At 44.4% G+C, this 23,522-nt stretch overlaps 1 protein-coding gene across 2 annotated transcripts; it reads left to right on the top strand.

Annotated features, from left to right (window-relative positions):
- The first annotated feature begins 4,640 nt into the window (after nt 1-4,640).
- On the top strand, nt 4,641-9,405 carry LOC307207594 (uncharacterized protein). Of its 2 annotated transcripts, XR_013834754.1 has the most exons (5): nt 4,641-4,793; nt 5,326-5,680; nt 6,114-6,245; nt 6,438-7,298; nt 7,408-9,405. XR_013834754.1 is itself a non-coding variant. In XM_079961551.1 (4 exons), exons 2-4 carry the CDS (start codon nt 5,657-5,659, stop codon nt 6,594-6,596), a joined length of 315 nt encoding a protein of 104 aa, XP_079817677.1. In that variant the 5' UTR covers nt 4,641-4,793; nt 5,326-5,656; the 3' UTR covers nt 6,597-9,405. The 2 variants fall into 2 exon arrangements, 1 of the variants encoding a protein (XP_079817677.1); XM_079961551.1 differs by having other exon boundaries at nt 6,438-9,405.
- The last annotated feature ends 14,117 nt before the right edge of the window (nt 9,406-23,522 follow it).

The following is a 23,522-nucleotide window of genomic DNA, read 5'->3' on the forward strand; positions in this document are numbered from 1 at the left end:
ATCTTTCAGGATGACTGGTATTGATTGAAAAAGAAATAGCATTTTTGGCAACACATTCATTTTAATCGCCGATATTTTTCCTAACATTGAGATTCATTCTGCTCCATATTTCTAAATTTCTTTTTACCTCAAGCCAAATTTTTTCATAGTTATTTTTAAATAGGTTTATATTTCTTGATGTTAACCAAATCCCTAAATATTTGACCTTTTTATGGACTTCAATCTCAATGTTTTGTTCTAATTCGGTTCTTTCTTCTTCCTTCATGTTTTTAACTAATAATTTAGTTGCGCATTTAGTATATTTTATCTTTCTCTCTGTTTATATAAATCCTGTACGTATTACTGCGTGTCTATAAAAAATAAAATTTACGCCATATATCTTAGTGTGCGCCGAAAAAATAGATTGTGACATTGTTCTAATAATTTTATACACACATTACGGGCCACACTCCAAAGAAAACCAATCCCTGTCTTTCAAAATGAGGAAATGCCCCCCACCAGTTCCCCTCACTACCAAGGAAATGTAATAAGTGAATAGAAAGAGAACCTACCCAGTTGACGCTGACAAAAAAACCCACATGCACACTGTATAAAGGAATATGTTTCACCACCCCTCCCCTCCTTTTCTTTCCCATTTAACTCTAATCAATTTTAAATCTACCACTATGCTGAAGTTATCTTTCAGCCTTTCCTTGTCATCCTCTGGAATACAAATCTCTACACTTCCTGTGTTAAAGAGAATCCTGAAGGAATGCTTTGAGAATAAGGCTGACTTTCATTCACTCTTTCTGCTCTGCTGTGCTAGCACCCAATGATATGTAAATGTAATGCACTAAGGTACCTGTTTAATCTTATTTGTTAGAATAGTTCTCGCATCTAAAGTGGGTCATCTTCGTTTTCTTACAAGTGTGACCTATCCAGCACTTCACTCTGAAGTTTCAGAAACAAAGTTTGTTCTGGTATCTGTGTGGTTTCTCCTTTAGCATCTATTTTGTATTTAGCCTAGCAGTTTGAAAGCACGTCAAAGTGCAAGTAGATAAATAGGTACCGCTCCGGCGGGAAGGTAAACGGCATTTCTGTGCGCTGCTCTGGTTTCACCAGAAGCGGCTTAGTCATGCTGGCCACATGACCCGGAAAAACTGTCTGCGGACAAACATTAGCTCCCTCGGCCAGTAAAGTGAGATGAGGGCTGCAATCCCAGAGTCGTTCGTGACTGAACTTAGCTGTCAGGGGTCCTTTACCTTTACCTTTTTAAAGTTGCAGTCTATGCAAAGTCCAATGAAACAATAGAGCATAAGCAATAAGTAAATGTGAGATATACTCTAAGTAGAAAATATACATCTGCTGCCAAGTGAGAAGCTCCCAGCATTCAGTGCAGGCTTCTTTAGCCCTTTTATCATTGTTGTTAAGCCATGCTTAAGCTGGGCAGCAGAAGCAGAACATGGACTAACCTTCCTTAGATAGAATTGCTCATATCTAGGCCAGGATCAGCTAAACTGTGATCCTTCACATATTGCCGGACTCCCGTCTTCCATCACTGCTGACCATTGGCTATGCTGCCTGTGGCTGATGGGAGTTTGAGTCCAACAAGATCTGGAGGGCCACAAGAAGTTAGCCCCCCCCCCACTATGCCATAGCCTAAAGCCCAACAACCAACTCTCCTTCCTCCACCTTCTTGTCCTGTTGCGCAGCCAAATGAGGATGAGTAAGGGGATAAGGAGATAATTAAAAACAATAAACATTCTACTGCTTCCTCTAAGAATAGAGCACATTTTTGCATTTCTCTGGAAAACTGAAAGATTACTTAGGAGGAAGTTTGCCTTCTAGGTAAATGCATTTGTAATCACCAGGCTGGTTTAAATAATGCTAGGAACTGCTTACTATTTCAGTATTTTTTGGCTAAGCTGACAGTTATGAGCAAGCAATAGTTGGACATCTAACTAACTCATGAATGGGATGCTAACTCATGAAAGAGAGAGAGAGAGAGAGAGAGAGAGAGAGAGAGTGTTAACATCATATGTTAGACTTGGGGTGGGGAGGGAGGTGGTTTTCTTTCTTTGTACAGATCAGCACTTTTTAAAAGTCTTAACTGTGGATTACAAATTCTAAGAAAGCTAATGTTTGGCAGAACTGTAATACTGTTTACATTTACCTTTTATTTAGTTAGTTGTGCTGAATTAATTTTGTAAATAGCAACCCTTATCTGCATAAAATAAAATATATACATTTAAATAACCAAAAAGAAGCCAGAAGTTGAAAACAAATAGTCCTAAAAGAATCAAAACATTAATAAAATCAGCAGTTAAAATATGCATACAGTGGTACCTCAGTTTACAAACTTAATCCGTTGCGGTAGTCCGTTCTTAAACCGAAACCGTTCTTAAACCGAGGCATGCTTTCCCTAAAGAGGCCTCCCGCCACTGGTACCCTTCCACCATTCAGATTCCGTTCTTAGACCGAGATAAAGTTCACAAACTGGGACACTACTTCCGGTTTTGCAGAGTTCGTAAACTGAATCATTCCTAAACAGGACTGTTTTTAAACCAAGGTACCACTGTATTTAAGAAACACATATTGAATACATTGAGGCTTGCATTGCAGGGGGTTGGACAAGATGACACTCTGGGTCTCTTCCAACCAAAATGGAAAACTGCACAGGCTCCGTGTATTTGAAGAAAGAGCAAAGCTTGATGGCAGAACACCTGCTTTACATGCAGAAAGTCCCACGTTTGATCCATGGCACCGTATTGGTCTCCTTTTTGTGCTGCTTTCATGTTTGCCTCAAACACTGCAGAACACTGCAACTTTCTATGCTCCTCCTTGAACTCCAAGGAACCCAGGGGGCCATCTATAGCTTCCTCCTGCCCTGTTATTATTCCAACAAGCCTGTGAAGGAGGTTCATCTGAGAGTGAGTGAATTGCCCAAGATCTCTTAGTGACCACTATGGCTGAGTGGGGATTTGGTTTCTAGTTTCCCTGCTTGCTGCAGAACTGCAGCTCTTGGTGCATTTCAGGGGGTTGGACTAGATGACCCCCAGGGACCCTTCAAACTCTCCGATTCTATGATTCTAAATTTTGTGGGTCTTTAAAAGACTGGCCATTGCATAATCTCTGTTGGGCTGGTGTTGCGAATAAGTGTCTTGAGCTTTTTGATTAACCCCTTTTGAGGTTGCAAATAAATGTGTTAATCTTTGAAAGTGCTAACCCAAGGCTGTGAGCATGAGGATGCTGTAACAGACTCATAAGCGTGTGTGTGTGTTTTTTCCGTCTGAGTTCAGTTGATAGGAATCAGGCATGGCAACTGAGCTGTAGGCGTGTTGCCTGTGTCAATCCCCTTCTAGCATGTGTGTATGTGTGCCATCATGATGTGTATACATGTGCAAAGGTAACCTTGAGCGTATAGACTGGCACCTCTCCCCCTCCACCCCCACCCTGATGCACCGGCAGAGTTAGTATCCCTTTAACTGATGTGTGACAAGCAGAAATTAAGGAGGTCAGAACCAGCATTTTTAGTGTTATTTCTTGGAAGCCTGTGGGTTTTTAAATTCCTACTTTTAACTGTTTAAAAGGGTTGCAGATCCTTTTGTGTTCTCTCACTGACTTGAATGGGACAAGATTTCAGACGTGAGCACGCTTGCATTTGAACTTGGTGGAGCTTACAGCTTGAACAATGCAGTTTGGAGTTCAAGCTTTGAACCAGGCTTTGAACCTTACTTAAAAGTAAGTCCCACTGGTGCAGCTCAGCTAGCCCTGCTCTTTCCCCCATTTTCCACCAGCAGTTTGATGAAACACATAGGGGGCGTGGGCTGGGGGGAGACACCCATGTATAATAGGATGTCCCTGTTTTCATCTGAGAAATGTTGGATGGTATGGAGGGTGGTAGCGTTTGTTGAAACAAGCCGGCTTGTTCCCATACTAGGATGCCGTTAATATAAAGCAGATGCTTTCAATCTTGCGGCTGAATCCAAATGCAGTCAAGTTGGAAGTGATCTTCTCCGTCTAGCGTAGGAAACTATCAAGTATATCTGAAAATATCTGAAGGACTTCTAGCAGGGCAAGATGGCAGGCACCACGGGTGTGTGGAGCTCCTGAAGACAGCCAACACCAACTGCACTGCCTGGCTGGTCCCCAAGCTGTCCAAACCGCTGCCACAGGAGGGGAGCCGGGGACGTCTGGTGCGTCAGCCAGGAAAGTCGCCCAGAGGCCCTCCCCCCCCCCCCCCCCGGTGACCTTGGCTGTGCTGGGACTGAGAGCACCTGACCAACAGCCCAGCGGAGCTCTGGGGCCTGGAGCTGAACAGAAACAAAGCAGAAAGAAAAAAGTAGTCCCCCACCAGCCGAACACCGGCTTACCACTGCTGCTGCCTCCACCGACACCAAAAGGAGATAGGAAAGTACCAGGAGGGCCAGGAAGGCCACAAATAATTGCTTGGCGTAGCCAAGACCTAACCCAGGCCTAACTTTCTGGCAGCTGGCCTGACAAGAGTAGGCCGGGGCTCAGGGGGAAACTGCACACCAGAGGCCACCACAGGGGAATACATACACAGCATGGGCCCTCCCCAGCTATGAAATATATATATATATATATATATATATATATATATATATATATATATATATACATATTATAATATTTATCCTGGTGGTTGTTTTTTTAATCATTTCTTCTCTTTCTTCTTTCTTTTTCTGTGAAGAACTGTAAAAGCACCCTTGCAGGAGGCCTGAACCATAGAAGGGAATACCTCCTTAGCCCTTACCCAGGGGATCTGACAACCAGTGAAATTAAAATGGCCTGTGAGTCAAAATTACTGCCAATATATTCTTTAATCCTATACACAAACCCTTTTTTTCACTCATTAATTTTATTTTTTTATTCAGTTTTACATCTTTTCTATTATTACTCACTTATTTTTTTACTATTCTTCTTGTGGCTATTCTACCTTGCGGCTGAGCCCAAATGCAGGCAAGTTGGAAGTGATCTTCTCTGTCTGGTGTAGGAAACTATCAAGTACAGTGGTACCTCGGGTTGCATACACTTCAGGTTACAGACTCCACTAACCCAGAAATAGTGCTTCAGGTTAAGAACTTTGCTTCAGGTTGAAAACAGAAATCGTGCTCCGGTAGCACAGCGGCAGCAGGAGGCCCCATTAACTAAAGTGGTGCTTCAGGTTATGAACAGTTTCAGGTTAAGTATTTAACCTGAGGTACTACTGTACAAAATCCTGTTGAAGAAATACTGTGCGACTGGTATGGGTAAGCGTTTCACAATTGGTATTTTATGGATCTGTTTATGACATTTACAGTATATCCCTTTTATTCCAAACAGCTCAAGGTGACGTCCGTATTTCTCCTTCTCCCCATCTTCTCCTGACAACAACCGTGCCGAGCCGGTTAGGCTGAGAGGGAGTGGCTAGCCCAAGATCACCCAGTGTGTCTCATGGCTGAGCAGGAAATTGAGCCCTGCTCTCCCAGGTCCAGGCCCAGCACTCTAACCACTAGGCCACATGGACTCTCCTGGAATCTTGGCATGCTGGCCGTGCGTTCCATGGCACCAAGCAACGGAGGCTGTGACTGTTTGAACTGAGGTTCTGGCATCCCCAGCGTGGAGAGGTTGGCAGAGGTTTGCTGTAGTGACCCTTGCTTATTTGGATTAAAATATGGCATCTCAGAGACTCCTGGAGGTAAGTGAAAGTTGGCATTTCCAGGGGACTTCGCTTTAGAACGTAGAATAATGGTATCATCAAGTCTGGCAAATAGCTATCAAAGGTCAAAGGAAACTTTTTGGGCAAATATTTTAGAAGGGAAGAATGAATGCTGTAAAGGAAAATTTAGTAATCTATATTGTAGTTGGTTGAATCTTATTTTAAATAGCATTCTATATGCTGTTTGGCATTAAAGAAATATTATGTGAATCTGGGAAAGGGTTAATTGATATTTCTACATAATGGATACTAACTTTTTATTGTTGTTTGAAAGGGAAAGGGAAAAACATATTTCATATAAGCCTCTCTGAGAGCCTTTTTGGCTGAAAAGAAGAGTACAAATGCTCTGAATGAATGAACGAACGAACGAGTTCTCCCTGTGGACATCTCTGACCTTTATCTCTTGTTTCAGGTCACCTTCCTTCCTGTGGAGCAGCTCTTGGAGGCCAAATGCTTCCTGGCCAGTGCCCTTGCTGCTGAGAGCACTTTCGAGCCCTTGGACATCTCCCACTTGCTGCAAGAGTTCAGCGGCAAAGCTGTGGAGGTAAGGTGCAGCCAGGGTAGGAGAGAAGAATCTCCGCCTTGAAGTAGGGGAGTCCACCTCATGCCATTGGGTGGCCATAACACAAGTTTGTTGGGAGGGGCCTCAAAATGTCAGAACAAGAACCTCAGCCCAAGGTTCCTGAGACAGCCCCACGTCCGGGTACTGAGTGACCCTCTCCTTCATCTCTGACAGGTGGCGGTGCTGCTGGAGGTCTTCCAGAAGATCACTCCAAGGTCTACAATGGAGAGCAGAGAAGTGGCCATCTTAGCTTATCATCACCTGGAGAAAGTGGTTGAACACCTCCTCCAATTTCCTTTCATGTATGGGGCACTCAAGCTTCTACTGGCCTAAGTGAGATGTTGGGAATCTGCAGGGCTTGCTCAGAAAGTAACTCTCTCCCTGAGGGGGGAGGCCAGGCAGCTGGAGAACCCGGTCCTCACAGTGTGAGCAGCCAGTCTCCAAATCTCTTCCTCCCTCTGGATTCCCAGCTGATTTGCTGCCTTATGGCAACAGACAGAGGATTTGGAAGGCTCCCACTATGGTACCATTGCCAGGATTAGGTCCTTTAACAGGAAGAGCAACAGAGCAGAAGCCGAGAAGGCAGGGACAGGCCTCTGTCCTCTAGGCGAGGCAGCAAGGGGTGAGATTGGTGCAGGTTTCCCCTCTCTTTTTGCCATCTGCAGAGATGCAGCAGCACAGAGGGGCTGATCCAGATCACTGAGGGATCCTTCTGGAGTGCAGGAGACCAGGGAAGACGAAGCCATTTCCTCTCTCTGTGGCATGGCAGCAAGCAGTAGAGTTCCTGATGGAGCCGGACCACCTGTGGAGGGGTCAGGTTTAGAGGCAAAGCGCCTTTCTGGCCCCGCACCACTGCCCAGAGAACCAAATGGTCCCCTCTGTGCAATAATGTGCCATCCCTGAGCCAAGAGATCTGACTGTTGCTGTGCCTGCAAGAGAATATGGCAGGAGGTTTTGGCTGACCAACAACAACTACTCCATCTGAAGGCTCAGCAGCTGCATCAGAGCTCCTTGGCAGAGGCTGCTACCACTGTGGTAAGGATGAATCCCCTGCTTTCTGGCTTCTTCTCCCCAGAGTAATATCAAGGGGTTTCTGTATTCTGCAGAAAAGCAGGGAAAGTGACTTGCACTTCTCTCTCTCCAGCAACACCTGACCAACCTGTTGCACACCATCCTCAGGATGGATGAATACAAGGAACCTGTGTGCCATTACTTTCCACAGCTGCTGATAGCTGCCAACTTCCTGCATGCCCAGGAATTCCTCAACTGAGTAGCACATCACAAAGGGACAAATGGAGTCCCTTTTCCTTCAGCTTCTGGGGTTTTCTGGTCCAGCTTGATTTTCCAAGGGAGACTATCCTTCAAGTGGCTACTAGGGAGCAAGGATGCAGAAGGAATTTGATTCTGTTTGCATGTCAAGGCAGATCTGCATAATTCATAATTTCTGGAAATAGCAACTTCTGGGGGAGCCTTGTAAATGTGGTTTTCCAGTTTGGTTCTTGGTGTTCTGGTATGGGGTACTGACACAGGCGAAAATGGCTGGAGCAAGGAGGCCCCTGCTTGGTTTTGACTCTTTTGTTCCCGCCAACAGCAGAGAGTCCCCCAAGGCCCCATTCTTGATCCCCATGCCACAGTCATGCCACCTTTGGCTACATTGAAGAGACTGCAAAGCCAAGCAAGGTCTCTGCCCAATAGAACGTAGCAAAGGCATCTTTATTGATGAGATCTTTGCCAGTGGAGGGGCAATTGTAATCTCCTACAAAAGGCCTTCCAGTAACGTTGTTATGGCTGGCTCCAAGAAGTATTGTTCCCAAGGTTCCACATTTAATGTTTTTCCTCTGGATGCAGATAGCAGACATCCACCCTCCCCAATTTAGACGGCAACCTCAATGGAGGTTTCCCAACATGCCCCCTTCGGAATTTGGACCTCACCCCTACTATGTACTCATTTACCTTAAATATTCTGCAGCTCACGTCAAGGCTACTTTGAGCCTCCAAATTGTCTCCAGTTTTAGACCCATTGGATTTGATGTACATGATGAACTTATGTCCATTCACTTCAGTGGGTTTGCTCAGCGCAAAACAGTTGGATCCAACTCTCCATCTGTAAGACTACAGATGTTGGATAAAATAAGAACCCGTCTAAACCTCCATTGGGAAATGTTTTGTACAAGGAAATGTTTTGTACTATCCCATCACCAAAGAGTTTCTTTCTCTTTGGGTCTCTTGAGCTGCTTAGCTACCAAATGTGAGTCTATCCCTGCAAGCAAGCACTGGACAACCTGCTTACCTGGCTGCAACATGATCACGCCCAAGTCTGCTCAGCCTCAAAGGGATATCCCTGCTTTTGGACTCTGACATGGCAAGTGATGCTCAGAGCGAGAGGGAGAGATTTAGATTTGAATCACAGCCAAGCACTGTTTGCAGGCAGAATGGTGAAGAGTCTGTGCTAAAAGAAAAACTGTTGGACTTTTCAGATCTTTGAAAAGATTCTCTCCTTTGTATAGGACCCTTTGGTTCGGTGGCTGTTACTGCTAAATTTCTTCCCTTATGCAGAATAATAATAATAATAATAATAATAATAATAATAATAATAATAATAATAATACTTATACCCCTTCCATCTGGCCAGGCCTCCCCAGGCACTCTGGGTGGCTTCCAACAGGGTATTAAAAACGCAAGAAAACTAAAACGTTAAAAACTTCCCTAAACAGGGCTGCCTTCAGATGTCTCCTAAAAGTCAGATAGTTGTTTATTTCCTTGGCATCTGGTGACATACTTGAAAAGCTGATGTCCTTGCAGAGCTGATGCACCCGGTAGAGCTAGCCAACCTCTCCAGGGAGCTGGGGGAGGAATGCCTGAAGATGCTGGCTGAAAGCTCCTGTGGTCTGGCTGCCCATGTGCATATTATGGAACAACCGCTTTCTGGATTGCACATTACATAATAGACTGCATCTGGTAAGGTCACTTTGCTTTGTTTCATCTTCCCAACAACCCAGTAGAGGTTAGTTATGATCCTCTACTGAACGTCATAGCCATAGCACAAAACTGCATGGGAGGTTACAGTATACGAAGCAGAAAATACATAATAAAAATAATCAGTGCACAAAATTCATAATAACAAATAATAAAAATAAAACAACCAGACTGATATATAAAGGTAAAGGTAAAGGTACCCCTGCCCATACGGGCCAGTCTTGACAGACTCTGGGGTTGTGCGCCCATCTCACTTAAGAGGCCAGGGGCCAGCGCTGTCCGGAGACACTTCCGGGTCACGTGGCCAGCATGACATCGCTGCTCTGGCGAGCCAGAGCCGCACACAGAAATGCCGTTTACCTTCCCGCTGGTAAGCGGTCCCTATTTATCTACTTGCACCCGGAGTTGCTTTCGAACTGCTAGGTTGGCAGGCGCTGGGACCGAGCAGCGGGAGCGCACCCCGCCGCAGGGATTCGAACCGCCGACCTTTCGATCGGCAAGCCCTAGACGCTGAGGCTTTAACCCACAGCGCCACCTGCGTCCCCAAATTTACAGAAGATGTCCCAGTTTCTGATTTGACCTCAGAATGTCCCGCTTTTCCTTAGGACTTCCCTATTTTCACTGGACAAATGTTGGAGGGTATGGTAGGATGTCCCTATTTTCATCAGAGAAATGTTGCAGGATATTGAGTTATCTGACCCTCAAGCCATCTGTATAGAGAATTTTTTTAATGCTTTCTTAAAAAAATTATATATAGATATATATATATTGGAAGCCTCCCAGAGTGGCTGGGGCAACCTAGTCAGATGTGTGGAGTATATATAGTAAAATTATTATTATGGAATAGGATGTCCCTACTTTCATTGGAGAAATGTTGGAGGGTATGAAATACGCAGTAAAACAAAAGAATGGTCAGGGTTGGTTGGGGGAAGGGTTCAATTAGAAGCAAATTAGAAGCACATTTATATATTTATTAGCAAGAAGTAGATGCCATGTTTTGAGTTCAGACATTGGTGTATACAGAGAGGGATATCTGGCGAGATGTGGGATTTTCATCTGTATTTCCATTCAGTCAACAGTAGACTTCTGAATGCTAGATGTGGATTCTAAATTGTGCGGGTCATCTGCTATACATTCTGTACACTTAATTTGACATCCTGCCATATGACAAAAAAATTGTGTCCTTTTGTCCTCCTGCTACTCTTTAAACCGTCAGGTTTTCCCCCAGTAGGGTTATTCCCCACACTTCACTGTGCCATGTTTGAGGGTTGTCTCAATAAAACGGCCGCTCTCTGACCAAACTGGCTGGCAGTGCTCCAGGTGCCACATCATACCCATTTCCCACATTTGCTTAGTACTTGATCGCTTCGGGCGGGCAGCGCCATCACTTGGGGAACTCCCTGCCTTTTGAGATCAGGCAACTTTCGCTCTTCGCGTTTCTTCAGCGCCTCTCCCTGTTGAGGCAATACCTCCCCCAGTCGCTTAAAAAGTCGGCGCGAGTTTTTAACGTGTTGCACTGTTGCCTGCGTTAACTAGGATTGTGAATTTTTTTCTCGATTCTCTGCCGTTTCACCTTTTTGCAAACCGCTTTGAGGGATTATTTCTGTGGGGGGGAAATGACAACACAATCAGGTGGTGCATTCAATTTTATTAAACAAACAAACAACAAAACAAAACAAAACAAAACTGCATGGGAGGTTACAGTATACGAAGCAGAAAATACATAATAAAAATAATCAGTGCACAAAATTCATAATAACAAATAATAAAAATAAAACAACCAGACTGATATATAAAGGTAAAGGTAAAGGTACCCCTGCCCATACGGGCCAGTCTTGACAGACTCTGGGGTTGTGCGCCCATCTCACTTAAGAGGCCAGGGGCCAGCGCTGTCCGGAGACACTTCCGGGTCACGTGGCCAGCGTGATATCGCTGCTCTGGCAAGCCAGAGTCGCACACGGAAACGCCGTTTACCTTCCCGCTGGTAAGCGGTCCCTATTTATCTACTTGCACCCGGAGGTGCTTTCGAACTGCTAGGTTGGCAGGCGCTGGGACCGAGCAGCGGGAGCGCCCCCCCCCCGCAGGGATTCGAACCGCCGACCTTTCGATCGGCAAGTCCTAGGCGCTGAGGCTTTAACCCACAGCGCCACTGTGGGTTATATACACACTGATAAACCATAAAAAAGCCCCCAAACAATACTCCAGACCACAAATCCAAATTGACATACCACATTTAAAACAATCCCACCCTTTAAATCAAACAGCATCCACCCCCATTAAAACAATAATTTTAACACAAAGGGGCTGACCCATGCCATCATTCCATCCCTGAAGTGCCACCACCAAAGAGACAAACTGCTTTGGTGTTGCCCCCACCAGGCAGGGAGACTTCATGCAGCTGCCCCAGCTGTTGGTGTATGCCTAGCTGGGGCAGCAGGTGTCGCCAATGCTGCCTGCTTGCCCAGGGTCCTGGTCCTTGCAGGACTCTCTGCAATCCTCTTGAGTGGGGGAAGCAGGCAACCCCCCCCCCCAGCAGAAGTTTGGTTCCATTTCTCTGTTATAAAAAGCCTCCTTCACATTTGATAACGTCTCTTGGTACTTTATGAAAAAGAATTTGAAAATGATGGGTCTGGGGGAGAATTTTATGAAAGGAATTGATGCAATATATAAAGAGCAGTACGACAAGCAGTATGATAAAGGAGTACGACAAGGCTGTATATTGTCTCTCTGCTTATTTAACTTATATGCAGAATTTATCATGCGAAAGGCTGGGCTGGATGAATCCCTAGCCGGAATTAAGATTGCCGAAAGAAATATCAACAACCTCAGATATGCAGATGACACAACCTTGATGGCAGAAAGTGAGGAGGAATTAAAGAACCTTTTAATGAGGGTGAAAGAGGAGAGCGCAAAATATGTTTTGAAGCTCAACATAAAAAAAAACGAAGATCATGGCCACTGGTCCCATCACCTCCTGGCAAATAGAAGGGGAAGAAATGCAGGCAGTGAGAGATTTTACCTTCTTGGGCTCCATGATCACAGCAGATGGTGACAGCAGCCACAAAATTAAAAGAAGCCTGCTTTTTGGGAGAAAAGCAATGACAAACCTAGACAGCATCTTAAAAAGCAGAGACATCACCTTGCCAACAAAGGTCCGTATAGTTAAAGCTATGGTTTTCCCAGTAGTGATGTATGGAAGTGAAAGCTGGACCATAAAGAAGGCTGATCGCTGAAGAATTGATGCTTTTGAATTATGGTGCTGGAGGAGACTCTTGAGAGTCCCATGGACTGCAAGAAGATCAAATCTATCCATTCTTAAGGAAATCAGCCCTGAGTGCTCATTGGAAGGACAGATTGTGAAGCTGAGGCTCCAATACTTTGGCCACCTCATGAGAAGAGAAGACTCCCTGGAAAAGACCCTGATGTTGGGAAAGATGGAGGGCACAAGGAGAAGGGGACGACAGAGGACAAGATGGTTGGATAGTGTTCTCGAAGCTACCAGCATGAGTTTGACTAAACTGCGGGAGGCAGTGGAAGACAGAAGTGGCTCGCGTGCTCTGATCCATGGGGTCACGAAGAGTCGGGACACGACTAAACGACTAAACAACAACATAAAGAGCAGAATGCGAAACTCATTGTAAATAATGTATTATCAGAGAGTTTTCAAATATCAAAGGGCACCAGACAAGGGTGCCCATTGTCACCCTTATTGTTCGTATCTGTGTTTGAGGTATTGTTACAAAAATTAAGACATACAAGAGCTGTTACGGGAATAAAATTAGGAATAAAATAATATAAGCTGAAGGCTTTTGCCGACGACCTAGTTTTAACATTACAAAAACCCCAAATGAGCGGGGTAGTAGCGCTGCAAATAATTGAAGATTTTGGATCTCTAGCAGGATTTAAAATTAATAAATCTAAAACAAAAATGATTCTTAAAAATATGAATGAGGAATTAATAGACCAACTACAGAAGAAAATGGAAATCAAGGTGGTAAAGAAAGTTAAAAAATTAGGTATATGGTTATCTCCAAATAATATAAATCTATTTATAGACAATTATGTAATAATATGGAAAGAAATCAAAATAAATTTAGACATATGGAGTAGACTGAAAGTGTCATTCTGGGGAAGAATAGCTGTGGTTAAAATGAAGGTGCTACCCAAACTATTACAGTGGTACCTCTGGTTATGTACTTAATTTGTTCCGGAGGTCCATTCTTAACCTGAAACTGTTCTTAACCTGAAGCACCACTTTAGCTAATGGGGCCTCCTGCTGCTGCTGCACCGCTGCTGCTCTGTTCTCATCCTGAAGCAAAGTTCTTAACCTGAAGCACTGTTTCTGGGTTAGCGGAGACTGTAACCTGAAGCGTATGTAACCTGAAGCATATGTAACCCGAGGTACCACTGTATACTTGTTTCAAACCATCCCAGTAATTACAGGATTAGGATAGTTTAAGGAATGGCAGAAAACAATCTCAAGGTTTGTGTGGCAAGGGAAGAAGCCCAGGATAAAATTTAAGTTGTTAACTGATAGAAAAGAAAGAGGTGGATTCTCCCTACCTGCCCTCAAACTCTGTTATGAAGCTGCCTCTATAACATGGTTGAGGGAATGGATGAAACTTTATAACACCAATGTTCTAGACCTGGAAGGGTTTGCAAACAGGTTTGGGTGGCACGCATATCTTTGGTATGGAAAGGTCAAAGTACATCAGGATTTCTTAAATCATATTATAAAAATACCATTATATGAAGTATAGGTGAGATATAAAGACTTGTTTGAAAGGAAAACACCATGGTGGTTGTCACCACAGGAAGCCTTTTCATTTAAAAAATTTAACATGAAAGGAGATTGGATAACCTATAGAGATTTGTTGAAAGAAGACAATAATATAATCAAAATCAGAACTAAAACCTAGATTGTCAGGGTGCATGGAATATCACAAAATTAATGATGTATTCCTTAAAGATAAAAAAATAATATGGATTTAATCATGATAGATCAATACTGGAGACTGGGGTATTACAAGGTTGTACAAAGATGTTGTCTAAAAGTATATTAATTTTTGTTGGAATGGCATACAAAAGACGAAGAAATTAAGGAGGTCATGACTAAGTGGGCAATGGACCTAGGATATAATATCGAGTATGAGAAATGGACAACTATGGAATTTAGGAATAAAATTTACTGCATCCATGACCTTAAAAGAGAATTTGTTTAAAATGATGTATAGGTGGTACTTAACACCCACCAAACTAGCAAAGATGTACAAAATGTAAAATAAGAACTGTTGGAAATGCACTGTAAAAGAGGAAAATTTTCTCCACATGTGGTTGTGTGACAAGGTGAAGACTTTTTGGGATAGTGTATATAATGAGTTTAAAAAGATATTTAGGTTCACCTTTTATAAAAACCGGAGGCATTTTTGCTAGGAATGGTTGGAGAGGACATTAAAAAGGAAGATCAGAAATTCTTCCTGTATGCCACAACAGGAGGAAGACTACTCCTCGCACAGAGATGGAAACAACAGTATATTCCAACAATTGAAGAATGGCAACAGAAAGCCTGGCCTCCATGGGGCTGTCCCTTAATAAGTCTGGCCCAACCCATAGCCACGGACATGCCTTGGACCTGGTGTTTACCTTTATGGATGTTGGTGATCTGACACTAAGTAAAAGCAAAACGAAAGAAGTGCCATGGTCAGATCACTTCCTGGTGCAACTGGACTTCTCCGTGACCCTTCCCCTCTGCAGGGAGGTGGGACCGATTCGGATGGTCTGCCTCCGCCACTTAATGGATCCAAATGGCTTCCAGAGAGTAGTAGGGGATGCTTTATCCCATGTTGATGGCCTTTCAGCTGATTCCCTGGTGGCCCGCTGGAATGTGGAGTTAACCAGGGCTATTGACTGTTTGGCTCTGAAGCACCCTCTCCGATTGCATGGAGCCCAGACAGCCCCATGGTTTTCCACGGATCTGAGGGCAATGAAACAATCATTGAGACAGCTAGAGCACCGGTGGCAGAAAACTCATTCTGAAGCTGACCGGACACGGGTTAGAGCTCAATGTCGAGCCTACCAAGTGGCGGTAGTGACGGCGAATAAGACTTTCTTCACCGCCTCTATTGCATCTGCAGAAAACAGCAGCAGGAGACTTTTTCAGGTGGTTCACAATTTAGCGGAACCACCTGCTCCATCGGGGCCCAGTATGGGCCACATGATCTCCTGCAATGATTTTGCAAAGTTTTTTGCAGATAAAGTCGCTCAGATTCGGAAAGAGGTAGACTCCACCATGGGAGCAGGGCCGGGGCGGGAGAGTGCTAGAGTCCTGTCTAGTCAAGTTGTGTGGGATCAATTCCAATCCGTTACCTCCGAGGATATGGACAGGCTGCTTGGACGAGTGAAACCAACCACCTGTCTCCTAGATCCTTGCCCATCCTGGCTTGTAAAAGCTAGCTGGGAAGGGCTGGGCGATGGGCTTCATGGGATGGTGAATGCTTCCCTCCGTGAGGGAGCCTTCCCAGACCCGCTGAAAGAGGCAGTTATTAAACCGCTTCTTAAAAAAAGTCTTTAGATGCGGCCACGATGGCCAACTATCGCCCAGTCTCAAATATTCCATTCTTGGGCAAGGTGATTGAGCGAGTGGTTGCTGAACAACTCCAGGCACGCCTGGAAGAAGTGGACCATTTGGATCCCTTCCAGTCGGGATTCAGGCCTCATCATGGGACTGAAACTGCCTTGGTCGCACTAGTTGATGATCTTCGGTGGGCTAGGGACAAAGGTGAGAGCTGTTTCCTAGTTTCCTGCTGGATCTCTCAGCGGTGTTTGATACCATCAACCATAACATCCTTCTGGACCGTCTTGAGGGGCTGGGAGCTGGGGGCACTGTCATACAGTGGTTCCACTCCTTCCTCCTGGGCTGTGTTCAGAAAGTGGTGGTGGGGGATGAGTGTTCAGACCCCTGGGCTCTCACTTGTGGGGTGCCTCAGGGTTCTGTCCTCTCCCCCATGCTTTTTAACATCTACATGCAGCCGCTGGGAGAGATCATCAGGGGGTTTGGGCTGGGTGTTCATCAGTATGTGGATGATACCCAGCTCTACCTCTCTTTTAAATCAGAACCAGTGAAGGCGGTGAAGGTCCTGTGTGAGTGTCTGGACGTGGTTGGAGGATGGATGGCGGCTAACAGATTGAGGTTGAATCCTGACAAGACAGAAGTACTGTTTTGGGGGGACAGGAGGCGGGCAGGTGTGGAGGATTCCCTGGTCCTAAATGGAGTAACTGTGCCCCTGAAAGACCAGGTGCACAGCCTGGGAGTCATTTTGGACTCACAACTGTCCGTGGAGGCACAGGTCTAATCTGTGTCCAGGGCAGCTGTTTACCAGCTCCATCTGGTACGTAGGCTGAGACCCTATCTGCCTGTGGACTGCCTTGCAAGAGTGGTGCATGCACTGGTTATTTCCCGCTTGGACTATTGCAATGCGCTGTACGTGGGGCTACCTTTGAAGGTGACCCGGAAACTACAACTAATCCAGAATGTGGCAGCTACACTGGTGACTAGGAGTGGCCGCCGAGACCATATAACACCAGTCTTGAAAGACCTACATTGGCTCCCAGTACTTTTCCGAGCACAATTCAAAGTGTTGGTGCTGGCCTTTAAAGCCCTAAACGGCCTCGGTCCAGTATATCTGAAGGAGCGTCTCCACCCCCATCATTCTACCCGGACACTGAGGTCCAGCACCGAGGGCCTTCTGGCGGTTCCCTTACTGCGAGAAGCCAAGTTACAGGGAACCAGGCAGAGGGCCTTCTCGGTAGTGGCGCCCTTCCTGTGGAACGCCCTCCCATCAGATGCCAGAGAGAACAACAACTACCAGACTTTTAGAAGACATCTGAAGGCAGCCCTGTTTAGGGAGGCTTTTAATGCTTGATGTATCACAGTATTTTAATATTTCCTGGAAACCGCCCAGAGTAGCTGGGGAAGCCCAGCCAGATGGGTGGAGTATAAATAATAAATTATTATTATTATTATTATTATTATTATTATTATTATTATTATTATTATTATTGAAGTATGTGGAAATAGCAAGGCTAACTGGAAGAATCCGACAGCAGGACGATGAGAAATTAAAAAAAGAATGGTCCAAATTTATGGTATACTTAGGGAAAAGAAACTCACAGTACTGAAATAAAACTCATAAAGATTATTGTAAACATTTGGTTAGACTACAAGATGTAATGCTGTAATATAATAAGGAATGTATGTCTAAAGTATAATACAAAAATTTATTAAGGAATTATAGACATTTATAGAATGTATACATAGTAATCACGCTTAAGTAAGAGCAATGTAGAGAAGCCAGAAAAGGGGTGGAGGGAAGTTAATTCGGATAAGATATAGATTTAAAGGAGAATAATATTGTTAAGCTGTATTGTGTTTAAGATATTTAGGGGGGAAAAATAAAAATTATTGGGTGTGGGGAAAAGCCTCCTTTTTATAATTTATTCACCATCAACAGTGATAATTTCTGGGGCAACAAGAGGGTCTAACGCACGGGTGTCAAACACAAGGCCCGCCAGACCTCGTCATGTGGCCCGTGTAGCTGCCGCCAGCCGCCAGCCTTCACCTTTTATTCTCGCTTTTTTTTTTTTTTGACACAAGAAAGCCGCCTCTTCAGCGCATGCGCGGCAGCCTACAAGCCAGAGAATGTCTGCCCTCTAGCGGCGCCGGCCGTTCTACACAGGAAACCTCCACTTTACATGCATTCAGGAAACCTCCACTTTACATGCATTCAGGAAACCTCCACTTGTTTTTATATTGAGCGCATATTGAGTCCTATAGATACAACCGGCCCTTTGAGGGTAATCAAACTGCTGATGCGGCCCCCGATGAATTTGAGTTTGACACCCCTGGTCTAACGTTACTGATACTCAGTACCTTTCCTACAGAACTTCCTGTCTTTCCGGCATGGAACGATGAATCCACGCTGGAAAATGGCGGCCTATCGACTGGAGCCTGAGAGGAGGCCTCTGGAAGCAAGAAGACCCACACAAGAATGTCATCTGCCGGGAAAGGAGGCTCAGCAGAGACGCCGTCTGCAACCTCGATCCACACCCTTATGGTGACATTGGGGATTAGACACTTTTTACTGAGTATTTACTACAGCGAGGTGAAAACCCAAGAAGGACTTGAAGTATGAGCAGCAGCTTCCTCATCTGCGTTCTACAGAAGAACATATATAGTGTTTGGGCAAGAATGAAAAAGGTCCTGGAGAAAAAGTCACCATGGTGGGTGTCCCCCACTGAAGCAGGGCCAGTCAATAAATTAAATGTGAACAAGAACTGGGGCACATACAACGAACTCCTTGATCTTAGAGAGGGTGCTATCAGGCTTAAAAGAGAGAGGAGATTGAAATGAATGTATTGCATAGTATAGGAGAAATATGCCGCATTCAAGGCTAAATAACTATCAATTTATGTAAGAATGTATGAGAGTATATTATATTGCATTTTTAAATATTTTCTTTTTTATATGCATCGTTCTTTCCCCCCTCACACACCCCTTTTTCCTTTGTATCAATTTATTTCTTTATAATTGGAATTCTTTCGATATAGATATAGATATAGATGGGTAAATATGGAAACCATGTAAGGGGAGGATGGGAAGAAAATACATAAAGTAACTTACAGTTTATGTTAACATTTGTAAAGTTTTTTGTGAAAAATCAATAAATATGTTTTAAAAAATAATAAAGAAAAATAGATGCTTGGTTAAAAACTCTTCATTGAGACTCCTCTCCAGCACATTGTCTCTGACCTAGTCCTGGGATCCCCACCTTCTTCTTCTTTGTAGCTGAGTAAGATTATCTTCCACGAATACAGTCTTAACATTGAGTCTGTAAGTGACTGTGGAGGCCAATTCTGGATCCACACGTCCTTCCACAGTGGGGACATACGTTTCTGGGCGGGAGTTGATCACGGTGTGGATTTGCCAAGTGTGCCTTCTTCTTAGCATGTTTCTCCCTTGCGTCCTGAGTTTGAGTGTCTTCAAAGCCCATGACACCTTTGGTATAGACTGTTCTCCAATTGGAGCACTCACAGGCAAGTATTTCCCAATTGTTGGTGTTTATACTACATTTTTAAAGATTTGCCTTGAGACAGTCTTTAAACCTCATTTGTTGAGCACCAACATTACGCTTTCCATTTTTAAGTTCGGAATAGAGTAGTTGCTTTGGAAGATGATAATCAGGCATCCGCACAACATGACCAGTCCAACGAAGTTGATGTTGAAGAACCATTGCCTCAGCACTGGTGATCTTTGCTTCATCCGGTACACTGCCATTCATTCACCTGTCTTCCCAAGTTATGTTCAAAATTTTTTGGAGACACCGTTGATGGAATCTTTCGAGCAGTTGGAGATGGCATTTATATGTGGTCCATGTTTCACAAGCATACACAAGAGCTTTCTAAACAAGCATTTTGGTTTCCCTGCAAATGTCCCAGTCCTCAAACACTGCACTTCAGTTAGAAGAAAGCTGCACTCACAGAGCTCAGGCGATGCTGGATTTCATCACCAGTCTGCCCTTGTGAAAATTTAACTGCCCAGGTAGGAGAAGTGATAGACACTTTCCAACGTTACGCCATTGATTTGGATTTATTGTGCTGCAGAGGGGTTGTTTTGTCCTTGTTGGTACAGCACTTTGGTTTTTTGGATGTTGAGTGACAGGCCAAGCTTTTCATAAGCTTCTGCAAAGATATTTAGGGTGGTTTGGAGGTCATCTTCTGAGTGTGCACACATTACGTTGTCATCAGCATACTGAAGCTCTGTGACAGAAGTTAAGGTAACCTTACGCTTTGCTTTCAGCCAACTCAAAGAGCTTTCCATCTGTTTGATATATAATTTCTACTCCGCTGGGGAGTTTCCTTTCGACAAAGTGTAAGATCATGGCAATGAAAATAATTAATAGAGTTGGGGCAATAACAGAACCCTGATTAACACCTGATCCCACTGTGAATGGTTCACTTTGAGAGCCATTGTTATCTGCAATTGTTGCTGTCATATTATCATGGAAGAGCCGGATGATGTTCGCAAATTTATCTGGGCAGCCAATTTTCAGAGGGACAGTCTACAGGGCATTACGATTTACAGTGTCAATGGCCTTAGGTCAATAAACACCATATACAGAGGTTGGCTTTGCTCTCTACATTTTTCTTGAAGCTGTCAAGCAGTGAAAATTTTAGACCCCTAGAAGGTCTAAAATAATTTTGGGATTCAGGAAGGGTAGCTTTGGATATTGTTAAGAGATGGTTTGCTAAGATCCTTGCAAGAATTTTGCCGGCTGCAGCTAATAAAGAGATGCCTGGATAGTTCCCGTAATCCGTTCTGTCACCTTTTTAAAATAGATAGATAATTTTGGCATCCCTAAAGTCTGCTAGGATGTCTCTCTCCCATGAGCTTGTGAAGTTGTTGTGTAAGTTCAATTCCGTCCACTTTGAAGACTTCCGCAAGTATTCCTTCAGGTCCGCTGGCTTTGTTGTTTTTCATTCTCTCTAGTCGGGGACAGAGGGTGGCGCTTGGGGGGGAATTGTCATCCCACCACTCCTTGGTGTGTGGAGTGCCCCAGGGTACGATACTCTCCCCGATGCTTTTTAACATCTTTATGCGCCCCCTCGCCCAGCTTGTCCGGAGTTTTGGGCTGGGCTGCCATCAGTATGCTGATGACACCCAACTCTATCTGTTGATGGATGGCCATCCTGACTCTGCCCCAGACACACTGATCAGATGCTTGGAAGCTGTGGCTGGATGGCTACGTGGGAGCCGGTTGAAGTTAAATCCTTCGAAGACAGAGGTCCTCTGGCTGGGACAGGACGATATGGGATTGAGGGGGCAACTCCCATCTCTTGCGGGGGTGCAATTAGTGCCAGCACCATCCGTTAAGAGTTTGGGTGTAATCTTCGATACCTCCTTCTCCATGGAGGCGCAGATTGCAGCTATAACAAAGGCGGCATTTTTTCATCTCCGCCAAGCTAAGCAGTTGGCTCCTTACCTCTCTCGCCCTGACCTAGCCACTGTGATCCACGCGACGGTCACCTCCAGACTGGATTATTGTAACTCGCTCTATGTGGGGCTGCCCTTGAGACTGACCCAGAAACTCCAGCGGGTGCAGAATGCCGCAGCGAGACTCCTTACGGGGTCTTCGCTGCAAGATCACATTCATCCGGTGCTATACCAGCTGCACTGGCTCCCGGTGGAGTACAGGATCAGGTTTAAGGTGCTGGTTTTAACCTTCAAAGCCCTATACGGCCTAGGACCCTCGTACCTACAGGACTGCCTCTCCTTGTATACCCCACAGAGGAACTTACGGTCTTCAAATAAAAACATCTTGAAGGTCCCAGGCCACAGAGAGGTTAGGCTGGCCTCAACTAGAGCCAGGGCTTTTTCGGCTGCAGCTCCAACCTGGTGGAACGCTCTGTCACAAGAGACAAGGGCCCTGCAGGACTTGACATCTTTCCGCAGGGCCTGCAAGACAGAGCTGTTCCACCAGGCCTTTGGTCAGGGCGTAGCCTGACTCCCTCCTTGGCAATCTTTACAAAACTTTAGTTTATGGTTGCCATCAATTTTGATTTTAATTAATTTTTATAATGTTCCACTGTTTTAGTGTTGTTAGCCGCCCTGAGCCCGGCTTTGGCCGGGGAGGGTGGGATATAAATAAAACTTATTATTATTATTATTATTTATTTGGTTAATAGCTGTACACAGCTCTCCCAGATTTGGAGATACTGCAAGCTTATCTCTAATTTGTTTTTGCAGAATTTGTGAGAGGACATCAGCAGCTATGGGGGAGTTACGGCTTAGGAGATGCTGGTAATGTTCTTTCCAGTGCTGTCCAATAGCTTCTTTATCTTTTAGAAGTGTGGTACCATCTGTTGAGCATAGAGAGCATATTCCATGATTTATTGACCCATAGATGGTCTTTGTGGCTTTAAAGAAATTCTATGCATCATGAGAGTCGGCTAAGTGCTGGATTTCTTGAGCTTTTTTAATCCACCAGGTGTTCTTTAGTTCTCAGGTTCTTCTTTGAACCTCAGCCTTAGCATTTTTTTCTTAGTGGCACAGTTTCTATCTCTTTGCCAGCTCTGCAAGGCCTTCCTTTTCTTGTCAATCATGCATTCAATCTCACTGCCATTCTCATCAAACCAGTACTGGTGTTTCTTAATTTGGTATCCAATAGTTTGTTCACAGGCTGCAGTAATGGATGTTTTTAGCTTGGTTCAGTGTTCCTCAATGTTATCAGGGAACTCCAAAAGCAGATGGTCCTTACGAATCATTTGGAAGCAATCCCGATTAATAGGATCTTGAAGGGTCTGAGTGTTCATTTTGTACCTTGGTTCCCTTCCTTGAAGCCTGTGTTGAGGTACAAGGTTGATAGCCATTGTGGAGCATATTAATCGGTGATCTGTCCAGCATTCGTTGGCACTCGTCATAGCTCTGGTAAGGAGCACATCACGGCAATCTTATGCTAGGACAATTACATAGTCTAAGTCAGAGGTACTAGTGGTTTTAAATTTATTTTTTTGATGAAAGAGTGTGTTGATAATAACAAAGTTGTGTGCTGCACATATAATCAAAAGTAAGATTCTGTTCTGGTTGCTGTTGCCAATTCCTTCTTTCCCAATAGTCCCAGGCCACAGATCAAAATCTCACCCAGATAGGATGGTATCCAGCTGAAAGTAAAAATTTTCTTTAATGTTTTCATCAGCATCCAGTGTTGGTGTGTAAGTGCTTAGACTAGTAGCCTGTTGGTTTTTTAGTGAGTTTTATTCGAAGTGTTGAAAGTCACTCATTAATGCGGATAGACTTCTGACAAGAGCTTCACAAGATTGTTTTTTCATAGCAAAGCCTACTCCATGTATTCAACATTCTTGTTCAGGTAGACCTTTCCAAAAGAAAGTGTAGCCTCCTTTTTCTTCCTTCAGTTGTCCCTTACCTGCTCTTCGAGTTCCTTGAAGTGCTGCGATATCAATATTAAAATGTCACAGCTCTCTTGCAATGATGGCAGCTCTTCATTCGGGACACTCATTATCTGTGTTATCTGACAAAGTCTGTATATTCTATCTTTCAAAGTTCAATTGTCATTTATGACCTCTGGGTGGTGACAGCACTGGGCGGGCAATCCTGTCAGGGAAAAAGGGAGGCAGACTACATTTTGTGTATAAATAGGGGAGGTCTGTGACAATGGTTTCAAGAACTAGAGTATTTACCATTTCAAAAGAGTGCCTCAAGACTGGCCA

Source organism: Podarcis cretensis (genome assembly GCF_951804945.1).
Source record: "Podarcis cretensis genome assembly, chromosome: Z".
NCBI lineage: Eukaryota > Metazoa > Chordata > Lepidosauria > Squamata > Lacertidae > Podarcis > Podarcis cretensis.